This window comes from Narcine bancroftii, chromosome 3, assembly GCF_036971445.1.
Source record: "Narcine bancroftii isolate sNarBan1 chromosome 3, sNarBan1.hap1, whole genome shotgun sequence".
Lineage (NCBI taxonomy): Eukaryota > Metazoa > Chordata > Chondrichthyes > Torpediniformes > Narcinidae > Narcine > Narcine bancroftii.
This window is the reverse complement of record NC_091471.1, coordinates 27,884,481-27,902,252: the sequence shown is the minus strand read 5'-3', so window position 1 is coordinate 27,902,252 and position 17,772 is coordinate 27,884,481. Positions and strand designations below refer to the sequence as shown.

Genomic DNA, 17,772 nt, shown 5'->3' with positions numbered 1-17,772 from the left:
TTCAACATATCCTTCCGGCCCACAAGCCTGTGCCGCCCAATTACACCCAATTAACTTACAAATCCATGGTGGGAGGAAACCAGAGCACCAGGAGGAAACCCACACAAACTCCTTATAGACAGCACGGTAACCGAACCCATATAACCGCTGTCCTAACTTCCCTTGATCATGAAAATGATGTCTGCTCTCTGCAGGCATGATCGTGCTTGTACCCAGTGTGCACTGGTAAATCTTGACCTTCACTGTGACTTGAAGTTTGAGGAGGTTGGGTGTGACATCAGAAAACCTGGCATATTTCGGCAGACGTATGGTGGAAAGTGCGCTGATCAGCTGTATCACGGTCTGGTATGGGAACACCAGTACACGGAGTGAAAATCCCTGCAAAAGGTCATGGGCACAGCCCAGGACATCACAGGCAAAATCCTCCCCACCATTGAGAACATCTACAGGAAACATTGCCATAGGAGAGCAGCAACAATCATTAAGGATCCACACCACCCAGGTATATGTGGCAAGAAACTCCCACCATGAGGTTCAGGAACAGTTGCTCCCTCTCCACCATCAGACTCCTCAACACACAAGGGGCTCATTCAATGACTCTTACTTTAGATTTTTTTTCTCTCCCTATCTTGCACAGTTGCATTCCTTGATCTGTTCACATAGATCCCTAACTTGAGTATAGCATTACCAGTAAGTGGTAATTCTGCTTCACCGGCAGGAAAAGAAGAATCACAGGGTTATATGTGATATTGTGGATGTACTCATGACTAGGAGGGTGGGGATTTGTTCCGGCATGGACTAGTAGGGCCACATTGGCCTGTTCTGTGCTGTATATGGTTATATATCAGAACGTTGATCTTTGATGTTGGAAGAATTGTCGAAAGGGCAAGAAGACCAATTGAAATGCGAACTCCGTTTCTCTCTCCACACATGCTGCCCGACCCGATGAGCGTTTCTCTCGTTTTTTTTGGTTTTATTTCCCCCCTCAGATCATACAGTCGTTCAGCCGATGTGCTGGACGCGTTTACGGATGGACATGCTGAGGCCATTCACCTGCCAGGGTCTTAACTATTCGGCCAGCACTGGAAGACTGGATTGTACGAAAGATCGGAATGAACCACGGGCATAAAATCATGTTGTTCGGCCCCTTGAGGCTGCAATGCTAAAAGATCAGTAGCAATTTCGGTTCAAGTTTGGCGAAACGTTTCTTCACATGACCAGTCAATGCCACCTCTCGGCCCCATTAAAGGGTTATACCTTCCACTGGATTGATTACAAGGCGAAATCAATCCGTCGACCCGCAAGCCCATCGTGGGTTGAAGCTGCTTTTTTTGGGGGGGGGGGAGGGGTTGGTGCGCCTGTGATGTGAACGGGGGGGGAAGCTTCGCCCGGCTAGGCAAAGGTTCGCACCCTCCCTCCGACAGGCAGGCATCGCGATGACTGATCTCACCAACACGGGCTTCTGTGTAAATTGAGGCTAAACAAACACAGATGGATCGCCGAATGCGTTCACACAAAAAAAATTGTTGGCAATGCGAAGCAAGGGACTTGAGTTGACAGTCTAACATCACTAGAGAGGCATTGCTTCAGAACTCTTGTTATAGCCGCCGAGGAGTGTTCAACACACACTCACTCACTCACACACTCACTCACTCACACACTCACTCACTCACTCACTCACACACTCACTCACTCACTCACTCACTCACTCACACACACGAAAGGGAAGATTTAAATAAAACACATCTCGTCTTCTTTTATCAGAATGAGGACTTCGGGGAACCTGGAGGTCGCTGAATGGAAGAAACTGTGTGTCAGGGGGATCGGTACAATTAAGAGGCTGAAACGGAAAAACCGGGACGTCCCGAGGCACGGAGAGATGGAGAAAGTTTACCGGGCTGACCCGGATCCTTTGATCGTTCGCTTGGCGGAGAGCAACAGCCGCTACAATGGCACGGTCCGGGACAACTCCGCCACCGTCACGCGTCGAGACTCGCAGGCTGATGCGGTGGATTTGCGGAAGATCACCGCCGTGGCTGGAGGAGAAAGGGCAAGGGGAGGAAGGGAGGTCGAGGGTCCCCACCCGACGACTTCAGGTCGGGGCAAGCCGGCTCGACCGCCCGCGTCCCAGGTCTGCGCCTTGGAGCCCCCCAGCCACCAGCCCCGGATCGTTCTCTGCCAGCACCCTCCCGGCGGCTCCTCCCCATCGATCCCGCACGCAAACTACAGCCCGTCGCCCAGGAAACGACCGGGGGAAACTTCCAGCGAGATCAAAGCCATTCAGCAGACCAGGAGGGTGCTGGCGAACGCGAGAGAAAGGTCGAGGGTCCACACCATCAGCGCAGCTTTCGAAGCCCTGAGGAAACAGGTACCATTAACCCTGGGACGCAGTCTCCATCCCTCACCCCTGTCATCCGATCCTTCCAACAGGAGGGCTGTTTTATGTTTGGAATAGTCGCAGTTCCTAAAAAGATAGAAGGAAGCAAATCGCCACTCATTCCCATCGTAAGCTTGGATCGGAGTGAACCACGGGCATAAAATCACGGCGGTTCTTAGTATTCATGATCCTGGCGTGGGTTTCCCGAGCCCAATAGATCCCGAAGGATAGTCTATTCGGTGGTGGTTATCACCCTTCTTCCCCCCCCACTCACATACCACCTATGCTATCGGTGATGTGTGAGTGGGGGGAAAGGTCGAAAAGGATGGACACAGCCTTAAAGTAACTGTATTGCGCCCGAATTCGAACATCGTAGGACCCCTTAAAATGTGCTTTCCTGAAGGGCAGGGCTGCAGACGCTCACAGTGAAGGCGACCCTTCAATGGAGAGCCAATTATCTAATACTTCGAAACCTGCCCGGCGCTCAAATATTTAGCCCGGGGGGGGGGGGGCTGCAAAAATAGAGAGAGTCCCCCAGAATTGGGTTTCTATTTAACACATCTGAGGGGGGAAGAAGAGGGCGCCAAGGGTGAAACATTTGCTACATCACTGTATCATGCTGGTGTGTATGTATGTTTACTGATAGCTCTCCGTGGGAGGGAAGGCCGCTGAACAGAGCCCCACAAAACTCTCGTCGTAATGAGGTGCAAGATTGTCGATGGCGAGATTGGACAGGAGCCCGGGCTTTATTGGACCCTGGCGCCTGTTCCTTGCATTTTTTAAAAAAACAATTCATATTCTGAGCTTGCTCGAATATTGTCATAAATAGACAACGCTTCATAACATCAAATAAATTAAAAAGCATCTCAGCGATCGGAGTAATTTCGTGGAAATTTGCGATTTCCGTCATCTTGTTTAGGTGAAGCTGTGACTCACCGTGCATCTCGCTCCTGTGCACACGCATTCGGGATGGAGACCTAATTATGTGCATATCTCGGCCTGCCTTCTAGATGTATGCATTGTACATGATTGAAATGTGCATTGATGGCGTGCCAGACTCATTCATCTTGTGTTTTTCCCTTCAATGACTCTCGGCGCCTCTCTGTAGGTTCCTTGCTATTCCTATGGACAGAAGCTGTCGAAGTTGGCGATCCTCAGGATAGCGTGTAATTACATCCTGTCCCTGGCCAGGCTGGCTGACCTCGACTATAGCTCAGATCACAGCAACATGAGCTTCTCCGAATGTGTGGAGCAATGCACCAAGACGTTGCAGGCAGAGGGAAGATCAAAAAAGCGGAAGGTGAGCTTCCAAGCCTGTGCCAAGGAGCGCAATCTGCACCTCTCTTTCACATGATCAAGGGTGAAGGGCTCTCCTCAAGGGTTAAACAAATTACCCCCTCCTCCAACCCAATATCAATAACATTGAAAATGTGTAGGATGTTGCCCCGGACTTCAGGAACTGAGTTACAGGGAAAGGTTAAACAGGTTAGGACTTTATTCCCTGGAGCGTAGAAGAAGGAGGGGAGATTTGATTGAGGTATTTAAAATTATGAGGGGGATAAACAGATAGGTGGGTTGCAAACCAAAGAACATGGGTTGAGGGTGAAAGGTTTAGAGGGAACATCACAGAGACTGATGGGAGTGTGGAGCTGGGGTGGTGAAAGGGGGCTTAATTGTTATTTTTAAGTAGAATTTGAACAGGTCCATGGATTGGAGGGGCAGAGGGGGATATGAGGTGCGAGTCAATGGGACTGGGTAGAATAACAGTTCAGCACGTATTCGAAGGGCCTGTTTCTGTACTGTATTGTTCTATGGTTCTCACCCCCACCCCCTCATCTGGCCCTTGTCGAGGCCTGGTTGAGTTCGATCTGTTTATCTGCGTCTGTTCTGTTTTTCGACATTACTCGCCGGCCTTCACTGAGCTCTGGTAAGCTCAAACATTGCAGCGCAGTGTGGTCATTTGTTTGTATTTGAACCGAGAAAACGTGGGGGTGGGGTGTACATGTGTTTTCGGGGGGTGGGGTGGAGACAGAGAAGGGCTCCACGTTGAGGGAAGGTTACCAAGCCGCTGGGTTCAATGAGCATTTACTCACTCAAATCTGGGTGTTATTCAACTTTTATTCTGTGGGCATTTAAAGATTCTCTTTCTTTAACGTTTATAAACAACACGCTCAGCATTGATACTAGTTCCAATTAATATACAGCCTGCCTTTAATACAGGGTTTCATTCAGGCAGTAAACCTTTAAAATAAAGAACTTGTGAAGCAGTTAAATCAAAGTGAATCAAGCTTTCATTCCCTCTTCATGACAATGGGAGTTTTTTAAACTTCATCTGAACTTCAATCGGCATTCTTGAATGTTCCAGCTGCAATATTGTCTAATAAATCACGCGCTGATCTTGCCACCGTGTTGTTTGTGGAGTGAATGAATGGAGGGGATGGTTTTCGGGATTGTTTGGTGTTTTGTGCAGCCCCAGACTCCAGATGTTGAGTTGCTGGTGTGGGAAGCAGAGCTGGCGCCACTCGGGGCAGAGGGCAGAGGAAAGGCACGCGATTTGGGGAAGAAACATTCAGTCACACGAAACTTTTGGCACATTCCCCAGCACTCGGGTGGACATCTGTTCCAGCAAAACTTTTTAATAGCTGGTTTGTGAGCAGCTCCTGAGGATACATTGACTGCAGCTGTTTCATGTGAAGAGACAGACAGACAGCAAGAAAGAGAAAGAATCAGGGCGATTGAAAACGTTATGAACAACGACTTAGAGGAATAATAATCGGACAATTTTAACTGAAGGGAAGTTGCTATCTTGTTTTAAATCATTTTGTTAACAATTCGATTCATTGATTTTTTTAAATTATTTAAATTTATAAAAGTTGCGGTATTTTTTCTTTTTTAAAATTTAAATCATTTTTATTAAAAATTTGATTAATTACTTTCAATTTGACTTGAAATTTAATCACTCCAAAATAAAATTCCAATTTGTTCAAGTTTTCCATTCCAAGGTCTCCATTCAGTTTCCCAGCGTTTCTGACTCTTGTTACATCTGTTCTGGTGATTTATTTTTCTTCAGCTGCTGTGTTCCCTCTCCATCATCCCTCAGAATCAAGGATCATTTCCTTCCCCTCTGGTTTTGTGTATTCTGAGATGGTCATAGACGATCGTTTTGTTATTCACATTCATTGCTGTTGGGATTGTTCATTAGTGCCCAGAAATTCCTGGTCCCAAATTTCCATTCTGAAGTATTAAGTTGCCTATACCTGGTCTTCTAATTTGCAAGTGTGTGTATGTGAGATGGATTCCTAGAACAAGAGGTAGCATGGTTGGTGTAGCAGTCAGTGCAATGCCTTTACAGCGCCAGCAATTTGGTCCAGGGTTCGAATCCCATGCTGTCTGCAAGGAGTTTGTTGTTGAGGCTATCCCTTGTTCGAGGATCAGGGTCTTCATTCCATTGATTTATTTATGGGCTCTTAAGTGGCTTATCAGTCCAATCTTGGAAAATGGCCCACAGAGCGATGACGCCTGTGTGTTTAACGTGCACTTAATGTTGCACTCCAATGGCATGAAAACCACGATGATTAGAGCTGATGGATTTGTTGCAGCCTTTGCCTTCATAGCAGTTGAGTTCGAGGTAACTTCGTCTGCATGTTCTACCATTGAGGTCATGGTTGGATTATTGTTTGTCAGGGAACTCACCCTCGACCTTACCACCATGGACCTACCAGGAACATAGCTCCAGACGTTCTTCTTCTCCACCTACACCACTGACTAGAAGGAATTTGTATGTTCTCCCCATGTCTGCATGGGTTTTCCCCGGGGACTCCAGTTTCTTTTCACCATTCCTAACGTACTGGGGTTGTAGGTTAATTGGACGGAACAGACTCATAGGTCGAAATGGTTACTGTGGTGTATGTGTAAATTTTTTTTTAAAAATCTCCACTGATACCCACTCTCCTTCCCTTGCAATCACAGGAGGTGCAACTACTGCTCTTTTACACCTTCCTCACCCAGGGATCCAAATCCTAACTCACAGGGTATGAAGGAGAATTTCACTGTACATCTTCCAAATAAGTGCAACGCATATGGTGCTCACAATGTGAGCATAGGAGAGTCACACTCAGATCTGTGCAGAACACTTCTGGCAAAATTACCAGTGAAATCCTAAGCTTCCAATTGCCTTTAATTCTCCATCCTGCTCACTCTCTGATTTCTGTGTTTTCTGCCACCTATATGTTAAAACTCAATACATGCTAATAAAGCAACCCATCTCTGACAAGAAATCATAGTTATTAAGCTAAACAGCACAGAATTAGGCCCTTCAGACTAATATGTCCAAGATGGCCAAATTGCTCCCTGAGCTAGTCCCATTTGCTTGCATTTGGTCCATTTTTTTTTATAAAACATTGTAATTCTACCCATCTCTATGACTTCATTTGATATTCATGAACCCATCTCACTCCGCATCCAAAGGTTGTCCCTTGAGTCTCTTTTAAATCATTATCCTCGTACCTTTGGTTTGGGATTTCTGTCAACTTGATAAATGAGCCGAGGACTAGCAGATGGAGTTTAACTGAGAAAAGTGTGAGGTGTTATATTTTGGTTACCCAAACCAAAGCACAAGATGGACTAAAGATCCCTGGGGAGTGTTGTAGAACAGAGACACCCAGGGGTGCAGATACATAGTTCTATGAAAGTGACGACACCAGAGTACAGGATGCGAGGAAGGTGTTTGACATGCTTTCCTTTATCGATTAGAGCATTGATGATAAGAGTTGGGGCGTCATACAGCAGCTGTTGTCATCATTGTCGAATTTGGAGTATTGTGTGCAGTTCTGGTCACCTTGTTATAGGAAGGATGTCACAAAACTGGAAAGAATGAAGATTCACAAGGGAGCCATGACTGCAGGGCTTGAGTTACAAGAGACTAGATGGGCTAGGTCACATACAAGGCTGTGGGATAACTTTAGAGAGGAATGCAGAATTATGAGGAGCATGGATAAGGTGAAAAGTCATAGTCTTTCCCACAGTGTAGATGAATCTAAAACTCTTTTAAGTTTAAGATGAGTGAAGAAAGATCTCAAAGGGATCACCACAGAAGGTGATGTGTATATGGAATGAAAAAAAATGAGGCAACTTTGAAATAAAAAAAAAACATTTGGACAGGGATAGGGAAGATTTAGAGGTATATGATCAACACAGGCTTAAATGGGGAACTTGGTCAGCATAGATCAGGTGGACGGAAGAGCCTTTTTCCTTGCTGTATATACCTATGACCCTAACAAGACTCGCCTACCCTGGTTTCTGTACCCCATGTTTTCTTATACCTCTATAAAATCACTTCTCACCCTCCTAGGCTCCAGGGGAAACAGTCCCCAGCCTATCCAGTGTCTCATAACTCAAGTCCTCCAATCCCAGTGGATTCAACAATCTGATAATCAGTTATTCCACAATTTGACCTCATACTTCCAGAATTCAGTTCTTTTCTCTCTTCTCTTCTGATGGTTTCAAATTTCATTTTTTTCTTCCAGTTTCTGCCTCCTCCAGACATAACATTTCTTCCTCACTAGCCTTTACCAGTCACTTTCAGTCATACCACTATCAATCAATTCTTCTCTCTAGGCTTTTGCATAGCCTGTTTTTTATTTCTTCCCTCTCAGCCCCTCCCCTTCCCCACCAACACTCTCCCACTTCTCTGCAGAAACTTTTCTCAATCTGTTGAATTATCAAAATATTAACTCTGTTTCCCTCATGGCAACCCATCCTAACTTGTTGAACATTCCCTGAAATATGACCAATTTTACTTCAAAAATTATATTAATCAAGGGTTTTGTTTTAGGTGCATGCTTACAGACAATATAATACCCTGTCATAAGTCATGTCACATGTACACAGCAGCATTTGGAAGTCTTCAGTGCTAACTTGAAGCATGGGTTTTCTCTCTATTGCGAACACTGTGGATAGATTGGAATGGAATTCACAGACTGATCTGCAGTCTGGATCACTTTTGTTTTATGTGCTTGCCAGTGAGACAGCTGTAGAGAGAGAGAGCACTCAACACACAGATCTTTCTTCAAGCTGGGAGGTGTCTTGAGACCTGGGTGAGATTGGTCATACTATCTGAAACAGTGGCAGTAACTTGCATTCGTATAATGCTCCAGTGTAAAATTTGTTTCTAGCCACTTACTGGGATTAACAAACGAAGTGTGACACTAAACCACATAAACAGATTTTATATAAATATCAATGAGGTTAACAGTGCTCACAGAATAACAAACTCTGGAGTTTCACATGCACAGTTAAAAGGCAGAATCCAAAAAATTGCTGTCGGAAATACTTTGCTTCTGGACAGAAACAAATTTAGATTTGAGATAGAACATGGATGAGACCAACGCAGGAGCAGGCTCTTGGTTTCATTGTGTGCGCGCTGAATCTCTTCTACACCTTACCAAAACCTCCACACCCTGACTGTACTGTGGTGACCAGAACTTCACACAACATTCCAAATGTGGCTTGACCAAAGTGTGGTATACCCTGTTTTATGTAACCTTAAAGAGAAGACCCATTCACTACTATTGGATATTAGTTTCATAAAAGTGTAAACCCATTAAAAACCTATTCAAATCCTTTCATAAAAGCGAACACAGGTTTCCTCGTAAAAGAAAATTTTTGTAACTCGAGTATTCATAAAGTGGGGTATACCAGATGTAACAAGACTTCCCAAATTTTGTACTCAACACTCAGTGAAAGTAAGTGTGTAGTACGCCTTCAGAAAAAGAAATCTATCTTCATTACCTGACCTAGGCTGTATGTGACCCCAGACTGACAGAGGTGGTTTTCTCAGTTCAACGTCAGTGAGGAGCAGAGAGTAAATGCTGTTAAGATCGCCTAGAATAAACAGATGGTAGCAAAAATAGAATCCATGCAACATGGAAGAAGATAACTCAAGCCAACATTCTTACCTGGCTCTTTGAGAAGTGTTATCCATGTATTCAACTGCCCTTAAAACCGTGCACCAATCAAACACTACCACTTAACAAATGTCTGAAATTGGAAACTTAAGGAAATAAGAGCTGCAACTTGGATAAGAAACAAAGTCCAACTAATTTAAGAGTTATCCCTTAAGGTGTACCATGGAGAGCATTCTGGCTGGTTGCATCCCTGCCAGATATGGAGGCGCAACTCTCAGGAAAAGAATAAACTCCAGCGGGTTGTTAATTCGGCCTGTGACAACACAGGCACCAGACTTCACTCCATCGAGGACATCTACAAGAGGCAGTGGCTTAAAAAAGCAGCCTCTATCCCCAAAGATCCCACTACCCAGGCCATGCCCTCTTCACTCTGCTACCATCGGGGCAAAGGTACAGGAGCCTAAAGATGAAAACAGCACAAGGACAGCTTCCTCCCCACTGCCATCAGATTCCTGAATAATCAATGAACCATAGACACTCCCTTACTTTTCATCCATTATTATTTCTGTATATTTTTATAGTAGTGTCGTAAGATGGTTATAATAATGTTTCCATTCTGAAGCTGCCACAAAATACCGAACTTCATGACTTGTTCATGACAATAAATCCTGATTCTGATTCAGATTCCTTTATTTACTCCTTCCCTTGAATTCACAGATGAATGAAAGTGACGACCATCCAGTAGATCAGTCTGGTATTTAATGTCAATCTAATCCCATTCTGAACAGGAGATCTGGTTCAGTGGCTGCCATTCATTTTCAACCAATAATGAATAAGTACAAGATATAACTTTTACACAAAATGTACCCACAGGGCACTCTCTGACTAGGAACTACTGTTAAGCAGCCAAAATAAATATAGGCAGTCTAACCAGACCAAAATTGTCCTTAATGTCCAAAGGTAATTGTTTGGCAAAACTATAGGAGGAGTATGTCTGTTATGAGATCTGTCCAATAGCAGGAACAATGGACTGAAAAATGGCCAATGGAATTTAAGGCAGACACGTGCAAGGCGTTGCATTTTGGAAGGGTCGATAAATGGTAGAGGTAGAACAGAGGGACCTGGGAATACAGATACATAATTCCCTGAAAGTGGTGTCACAGGTGGATAGGGTCGTAAAGAAAGGTCTTGACATATTGGCCTTCATAAATCAAAGATTGGAGTATCGTGTGCAGTTTTAGTCACCTAACTACAGGAAAGATATCAATTAAAAGAATGCAGAGAAGATTTACTAGGATGTGGCCAGGACTTCAGGAACTAAGTAACAGGGAAAGATAAAAGAGGTGAGGCTTTTATCCACTGAAGTTAGGTGAGATACAAACCAGAGAACATAGGTTAAGTTTAGGGGAAACATAAGGGGGACCTTCTTCACACAGAGAGATGTGGGAGAGTGGAACAAGTTTGCAGCTGAAGGGTATTGTGGGCTCAATTTTGACATTTAGGAAGAATTTGGACAGCTATGTGGATGGGAGGGGTATGGAGGGCTATGGGGTGGGTGAAGGTCAGTTGAACTAGGCAGAATGATAGTTTGGCTCAGACTAAATTAATTTAGTTTAATTTGGACATACAGCACCATAACAGGCCATTTCAGCCTACGAGTTCATTCTGCCCAATTTCCACCCAGTTAACCTACACTCCCGGTATGTTTTGAATGGTGGAAGGAAACTGGAGCCCCGGGGAGAATGTACAAACTCCTTATAGACAGTGGATAACTCGAACCCCGGTCCCAATCGCTGGTGCCAACCACTAGGCCAACCTTGCTGAAATGTTCTATAGTTCTAACAGTGACACATTGGCCAAATGTTGCAGTGTGTGTGATGACATGTGGCTTATATATTAATACCACAGCATTCATTCTTTTCTCTGTCATGTTTTAAAAATAGGTATGTGAAACATCATCTACACTACAACCCTCCCCTTTTTGGGTGGGAGTAAACTTCATCATTGTTACCCAAGGTTCCTGCTGGTGACTGATTGTTTTACAAAACCCCTCTGGGTTCTCCGCCACAGCAAGTAGGTCAATCAAGATAATTCACCAGGTGCAGAAGACAAAGGGGGAAGGTGTCAGTAGGAAGATGGAGTAAAACAAAATTGTTCAGTATCCTCCTGTCAAGGTGTGGCTGATACAGATTTTTGCCTTGTCAGTAAACATTGGTGGGAAGCACCAGTGATCAGGACTGGGGTTCAAGTCCTTCACTTTCTTTAAGGAGTTTGTACGTTCTCCCCGTGTCTATGTGGGTTTTTCCCAGGGGCTCTGGGTTCCTCCCACCATTTGAAATATACTGGGGGGGTGTAGGTTAATTGGGTGTGCATTGGGCTGCACAGACTCATTGGCTGAAATGGCTTGTCACCATGCTATAACGTCCAATCTTTTTAATTATTGAATTATGTAGACAGAGCACAGAATTTTAGCCGGAGAGGACAAGATGACCAAACTTCTAAAAGTTTCCTTTCATTAAATAGAAGGAAAACTCTGTTACCAACCTTACAAAGATTTTCCTCCATGGACCCTGTCCAAGCAATGCTTGTTGCTGTGGCATCTGTTAAAGAAAATGTACTCCATTGACTCACACACAAGTGATGTGGGATGATTTGTCATGCAATCTCGATCACTGTACTGCATGCATGAAATTTTCCAAACAGTTCTACAAACATTAACTGCTTCAAAGCCTTGAAATTTTAATAATCAAACTTATCTGTACACAAATAAATGTTGGGTAAGTCGCATCCTGTAATAAGGGTGCCGGATGCTACGTGGTTTTAAAATACTGCGGTTACTGGTATTTGGTTGAACAGCCACTGCTTGATTTCATGGTGTGAAGAATGGCAAGTTAAGGTGAGAGATGTTTCACCACACAGACTGCAGCAGCTCAAAAATATCAGCTCCCCACCACCTCATCAGGGACAACTGAAGGCAATAAATGCCAGCCACAATAGCAATGTCCACACGCCAAATTATATTTTTGTTCCAAAAGTTCTGATCTGATGGTATTAGGAAGGATTCTTGGCCAAGACATTTGGGAGAGTTCGCTACAAACAGGTTGTACTCTTGTTTAAGTTGATTCATCCTTAAATTAAAAAAAATATAAAAACATGCATTTGAAATAGAAAATGGTAGAGACAGTTGGCCAGTCAGCATCTGTGGAGAGAAAAACAGATGGTGCTTGACCAACATCTTCTGTTTATATAACTCTAACTTTTCAAAGTAAATTCTGAGAATTAGAATGTTAAAGTAACTCATTGGAATTAAGTATATTACCATGTATTAGATGGTAATAGCCACAGTTTTGAAAGAATCAGAACGAAGAAATTAATTGCAGATGGTCAGCTTCTATTTGCTCATCTTTATATCCAGAGGACACTACACCATCCAAAGGTCACTGGAAATACCTTTATTTCGTGTATTGCTTTGTACAAAGCAAGCTCATTTTGGATGGTGGCACAGATGGGATCATTGCATTTATCTCCTGCAAGGCTGGGAGGAAACAAAATCATCCAGGATTCACATTTACGGAAGTGTGCTTAATGCATGTCAGATAAGGACAGGATTTAACTTGGCTGTAACATCCTCCATGTTTGTCAGTCAATGCTGTCCAAACTAGTAGATGGAAAATGGCCACTAGATAATAAGCAGAACGACTGCCAAAGCCTGTGAATGTAAAGAAGGACAGAGGGAAAACAGCAAAGAATAATTTTTCATTTTCTTCAACCTGAGTTTAACATCTTGGAAAAGAGATGTGTTGACAAAATATCATGCTTCTTGATTGCTTCACAGAAGCTTTGGCATTCTAGTAAAATAACATTCCATTGTTTGCAATAGTTTGGAAGAAATCCATAGATAATACTATTTAAAAACAATTTCTTTGTGTTACCATGATTAGTTTCTTGGACTTTGTAGCACCCTCATTACTTTCGCAAGGGTTTATGGGTGCAAGTCCCACACATTTAGTAGAGCTCTTCTTTGGATATAAGGCCCTCTATCTCCATTCTTATAACTTGAGTGCACATTCAGATTTACACAATTACTATGAAAGCAGTCAAAAGTATATTTCACGGCTAATCCCGTTGAAACTGATGACTTCGTTATTTCATTGGGACATGATCGGCCACATATAACATCAGACATTGTATTTTTAGTTAACAATATATGTGTAATTTTGAGGTTTTTCAGTTGGTTGTTTTTCCAGACTCTTTTGTGTAGTCTTCCAAAGGCGCTATTTGCCTTGGCGAGTCTGTTGTCTATCTCGTTGTCGATCCTTGCAGCTGATGAAATGGTGCAGCCGAGATAGGTAAACTGGTTGACCATTTTGAGTTTTGTGTGCCCGATGGAGATGTGGGGGGGCTGGTAGTCATGGTGGGGAGCTGCGCTGGGTGGGTCACGTCTCCAGAATGGAGGACCATCGCCTTCCCAAGATCGTGTTATATGGCGAGCTCTCCACTGGCCACCGTGACAGAGGTGCACCAAAGAAAAGGTACAAGGACTGCCTAAAGAAATCTCTTGGTGCCTGCCACATTGACCACCGCCAGTGGGCTGATATCGCCTCAAACCGTGCATCTTGGCGCCTCACAGTTTGGCGGGCAGCAACCTCCTTTGAAGAAGACCGCAGAGCCCACCTCACTGACAAAAGGCAAAGGAGGAAAAACCCAACACCCAACCCCAACCAACCAATTTTCCGCTGCAACCGTGTCTGCCTGTCCCGCATCGGACTTGTCATCCACAAACGAGCCTGCAGCTGACGTGGACATTTACCCCCTCCATAAATCTTCGTCCGCGAAGCCAAGCCAAAGAAGATATGTGTAATTTGCTAATATATCAGGGCAAAGTGATAGGGTGCAAAGATCCAAGCTTTTCTTTAGTTATGTTCTATTTCTCATTAGTATCACATGCTAATCTTGTGACTTGCAATGTACTGATGTGTGCATGTTACTGCAATTTCTGATTAAGCCAATAAATTAACGGGTTGCACAGTGAGGGAATTTCAGAGAGTAGTGTAGATTTATCTGAACTGAGTACTTCAAGTTAAGCTTGTAGAAAAATAATAAAGTACAGAGGAAATGTCCGTCTCAAGCTGGGCACTCAAAGCCACCTTGTTTAAGACATCTCTTGCAAGGGAAAAATTCTCATCTCCCATCTATTACCAAAGGTGGGAGACATTTTTTTAAAAATTTAGACACACAGCACTGTAACAGGGCCTGTAACAAGGCTGTGCTGCCAAATTACACCCAATTGACCTACAAACCCTGTCATTTTTTGAACGGTGGGAGGAAGCCGGAGCACCCGGAGGAAACCCACGACATCATGGGAAGAGTGTACAAACTCCTTACAGACAACGTGGGATATGAACCCTGGTCCTGATTGCTGGGACTGTAACAGAGTTATGCTAATTGCTACACTAACCGTACTGTCCCCAGAAGGTGGAAGGTGCCAGTAAATGTGTTCAGTTCTGGTCACCTCATAAGAGGAAGGATGTGGAAGAAGTTATCGAGAGAGTGCAGAGGAGATTTATGAGGCAAGGTTAGCTGAGCTGGGACTTTTCTCTTTGGAGCGTAGAAGGATGAGAGGAGACTTAATAGAGCTCTGCAACATTATGAGATAGGATTGGACACCCAGCGTCTGTTTCCCAGGGAAGAAATAGCAAACACCAGGGGACATGTACAAAGTGAAGTGAGGGAAGTTTAGGGGAGACATCAGGGGTAATTTTGTTATGCAGAGTTGGGTGTCTGGAATGCCTTGCCTGGGATAGTGGTAGAGGCTGAAAAATTAGGGGAATTTAAGAGATTCTTGGACAGGCATATGGATGGAAGAAAAATAGGTTATGGGGTAGGCAGGGTTTAATACTTTTTTTTGAGGAACATATGGGTCGGCATAACATCGGAGAGCCTGTACTGCTTTATGGTCTATGAAGATTGAGCCCTTGGAGGAAACCCATGTGGTCACAGGAAGAAGATGCAAACTCCACACAGGACAGGATTGAACCCCAGACTCCCTGGCAGTGAGGCATCAGCTCCACCGGCTGAGCCCCCCACTGTGCTAACACATAAAGAGAAGGTCATGGGAAATTTTAACTCAAGCCTCCAATTACGTTAAGCAGCAACATGTGGGGGTCTGAAAGCAGCCACTTGAGCTCCCAATATTGGTTCACATTTTGTAATTGTTAATTCTAGCTCTTTATTTGAAGAAACTTGGAAGCAGCTGAGTGCTCTGTTAAATACTCCAATAGCATGTTATGGGCTCCATCTCCCCAGGTGGAATGTATTATTGAGTGTTAAAGTTGGAATTGGTATGTTTAAAAAAAAACTGCATTTTCATCACTCCTCCTAAATTAAATGCTCACGTATTTTATGCTTAAGTGAGATGCAGTGAAACTATGTATCTTTCATGGGGTTTTACAATAGCTTTCAACTAATTTGACTTTGTCTTCAAGTCCTTAACTAATACAAAACACATTTCACTGCTAACTGCTGCCAGTAAACTGTGTGCTCCATGGGTTAATTAATCTCATCCTATTCCACATACTCAGAGAATAATTCCTATCATAAATTACATTCTGCCGTTTCAGGAATGATCCAGTGAAGGAGCACCATTTCACAGGAACATCACACAGGGCACTGGTGCCTAGCCAACGCTGAGAGGGAGGCAGAAAGTGAAGAGGAGACATTACGCATGAAGAAATTATTCTGCATGTTTAAGATAACAAGTCCATTTTCTTGGTAACACAATATCAGCCGACTGAAACTGGATTTTGGGATGTAATTTTTTTCAGCACTTTCTCTTTGTGTCATGTTTGAGATGCCGTACATTTGAGCCATCTTTTACCCAAAGAGCAACAATAACAAGATAAAGAGGAATATAAAATTTTACAAAGATATCTCACCTTTCATTTAGTTTAGAATTATAAGCGGACTCTGTTACTGGAGACATATTGGCCCAAAGGTTACATAATACATTGTGTAATGATGGCTATAACAAGAATTTATAAAGATGTAGAGGAGGTTGTAGCAATCACTTGTGTTCCTGGATTAATAACATGATTTTGATTTTGTAAATTTGAATAACTTGCTGGGGAAAAAAAAATCTGTTAAATTTGATGCATTTTCTAATGCTGGTGCCGCTGGTTGTTGTACATCTCCCAAATGCCAATTCTTTTGGTAAGTTGGTTAAAATAACGATGGCCCCACCTGTGAGCTTCTGTGTATTTTTCAGCATGCGATGCTGGCCAGAATTCCTGCTGATAGTAAGTTGCAGCAGGGCCTCTCTCTGACTTCAAGTGGTCGGACAATCAAGAAGGCAAACAAGATCATCTTCAGATGCTGGGGTGAGGTGCCTGCTGCTGTTATGTGCACTTTATGATCTCTGTAATCACGCTGCCCTCATATAATCATTAGTATTAATGCATATCTGTTTATAAAGGTGTATGAGACTTTGGATGTTACCTTGAAGTCAGTTATTAGTTGGGTAAAGAAGTCTGGATGCAAATGATAATGGAAAAGATATTTTCTGGGAACAGTTGCCTCATCGTTGCCTTCCCAAGCCATTTACCCCTTCATCCAATCTTCAGCCACACAGCCTCAGACATTCGCTGATTTATTGGAATCCGACCAAGCCTGTACGCATCTTTGTGTTCATTTGAGGAAAATTGCATAGGGCACTGCCCCTGATTAATATCCAGAGGATTTCACCAAGGCATTCAATAAGTAGGCTGCTCTGAAAGGTAAGATCACAGGTAAGAGTCGGAAGAATGTATAGAAAACTGGCTGCATGGAAGCAGAGGGTGATAGTGGAAGGTTGTTTATCAGACTGGAGGCCTGTGGCTATAGTGTGCCAAAGGGCATGGTGTTCATCGTTGTTTGTCATCTGTATCAATGATTTGGATGAAAACGTACATGACATGATTAATAAGTTTGCTACAGGATCATGATCAGGTGGGCAGAGGAATGGGTGAAGGCATTAATATAGAGAAATGTGAGGTGTGCGTTTTGGGAAGTCTAACATAGATAGGATCTACACAGTGAATGGTAGGGATTTGGGGAGTGTGGTAGAGCAGAGGGATCTTGGAATACAGTTACTTAGTACCTTGAAAGTAGCATCACAGATAGATGAGGGGGTCGGAAAGGCTTTTTGCACATTGGCCTTCTGTCAGAGTATTGAGCATGGAAGTTGGGAGATGTTGGAGTATTATGTTCAGTTTTGGTCTCAATGCTGCAGGAAAGATGTTATCAAGCTGGAGATGGTACAGAAATTTATGAGGATATTACCAGGACTCAGGGGCCTCAACTATTCGGAGGTTGAGCAGACTAGGGCTTTATTCCTTGAAGCACAGGAGGATAAGGGGTGATCTCGTAGAGGTGGACAAAATCATGGGAGGAATAGATCAGGTGAATGAAAAGATTTTTTTTACCCAGAGTAGGGAAATCTGTAACCAGAGAGGC

General features: G+C 43.6%; 1 protein-coding gene across 1 annotated transcript; it reads left to right on the top strand.

The window, feature by feature from the left end:
* Window positions 1-1,464: 1,464 nt before the first annotated feature.
* Window positions 1,465-16,768, top strand: atoh8 (atonal bHLH transcription factor 8). Its single transcript, XM_069923670.1, has 3 exons — window positions 1,465-2,368; window positions 3,486-3,677; window positions 15,903-16,768. The coding sequence occupies exons 1-3, from the start codon at window positions 1,766-1,768 to the stop codon at window positions 15,906-15,908; spliced, it is 801 nt and encodes a 266-aa protein (XP_069779771.1). The 5' UTR covers window positions 1,465-1,765; the 3' UTR covers window positions 15,909-16,768.
* The last annotated feature ends 1,004 nt before the right edge of the window (window positions 16,769-17,772 follow it).

Excerpts from the sequence above, each read along its gene's own strand:
- atoh8 (XM_069923670.1), top strand. The coding sequence starts at position 1,766 with ATGAGGACTTCGGGGAACCTGGAGGTCGCTGAATGGAAGAAACTGTGT. Across the intron at positions 2,369-3,485 it reads TCGAAGCCCTGAGGAAACAG|GTTCCTTGCTATTCCTATGG; the intron begins GTACCATTAACC and ends GCCTCTCTGTAG.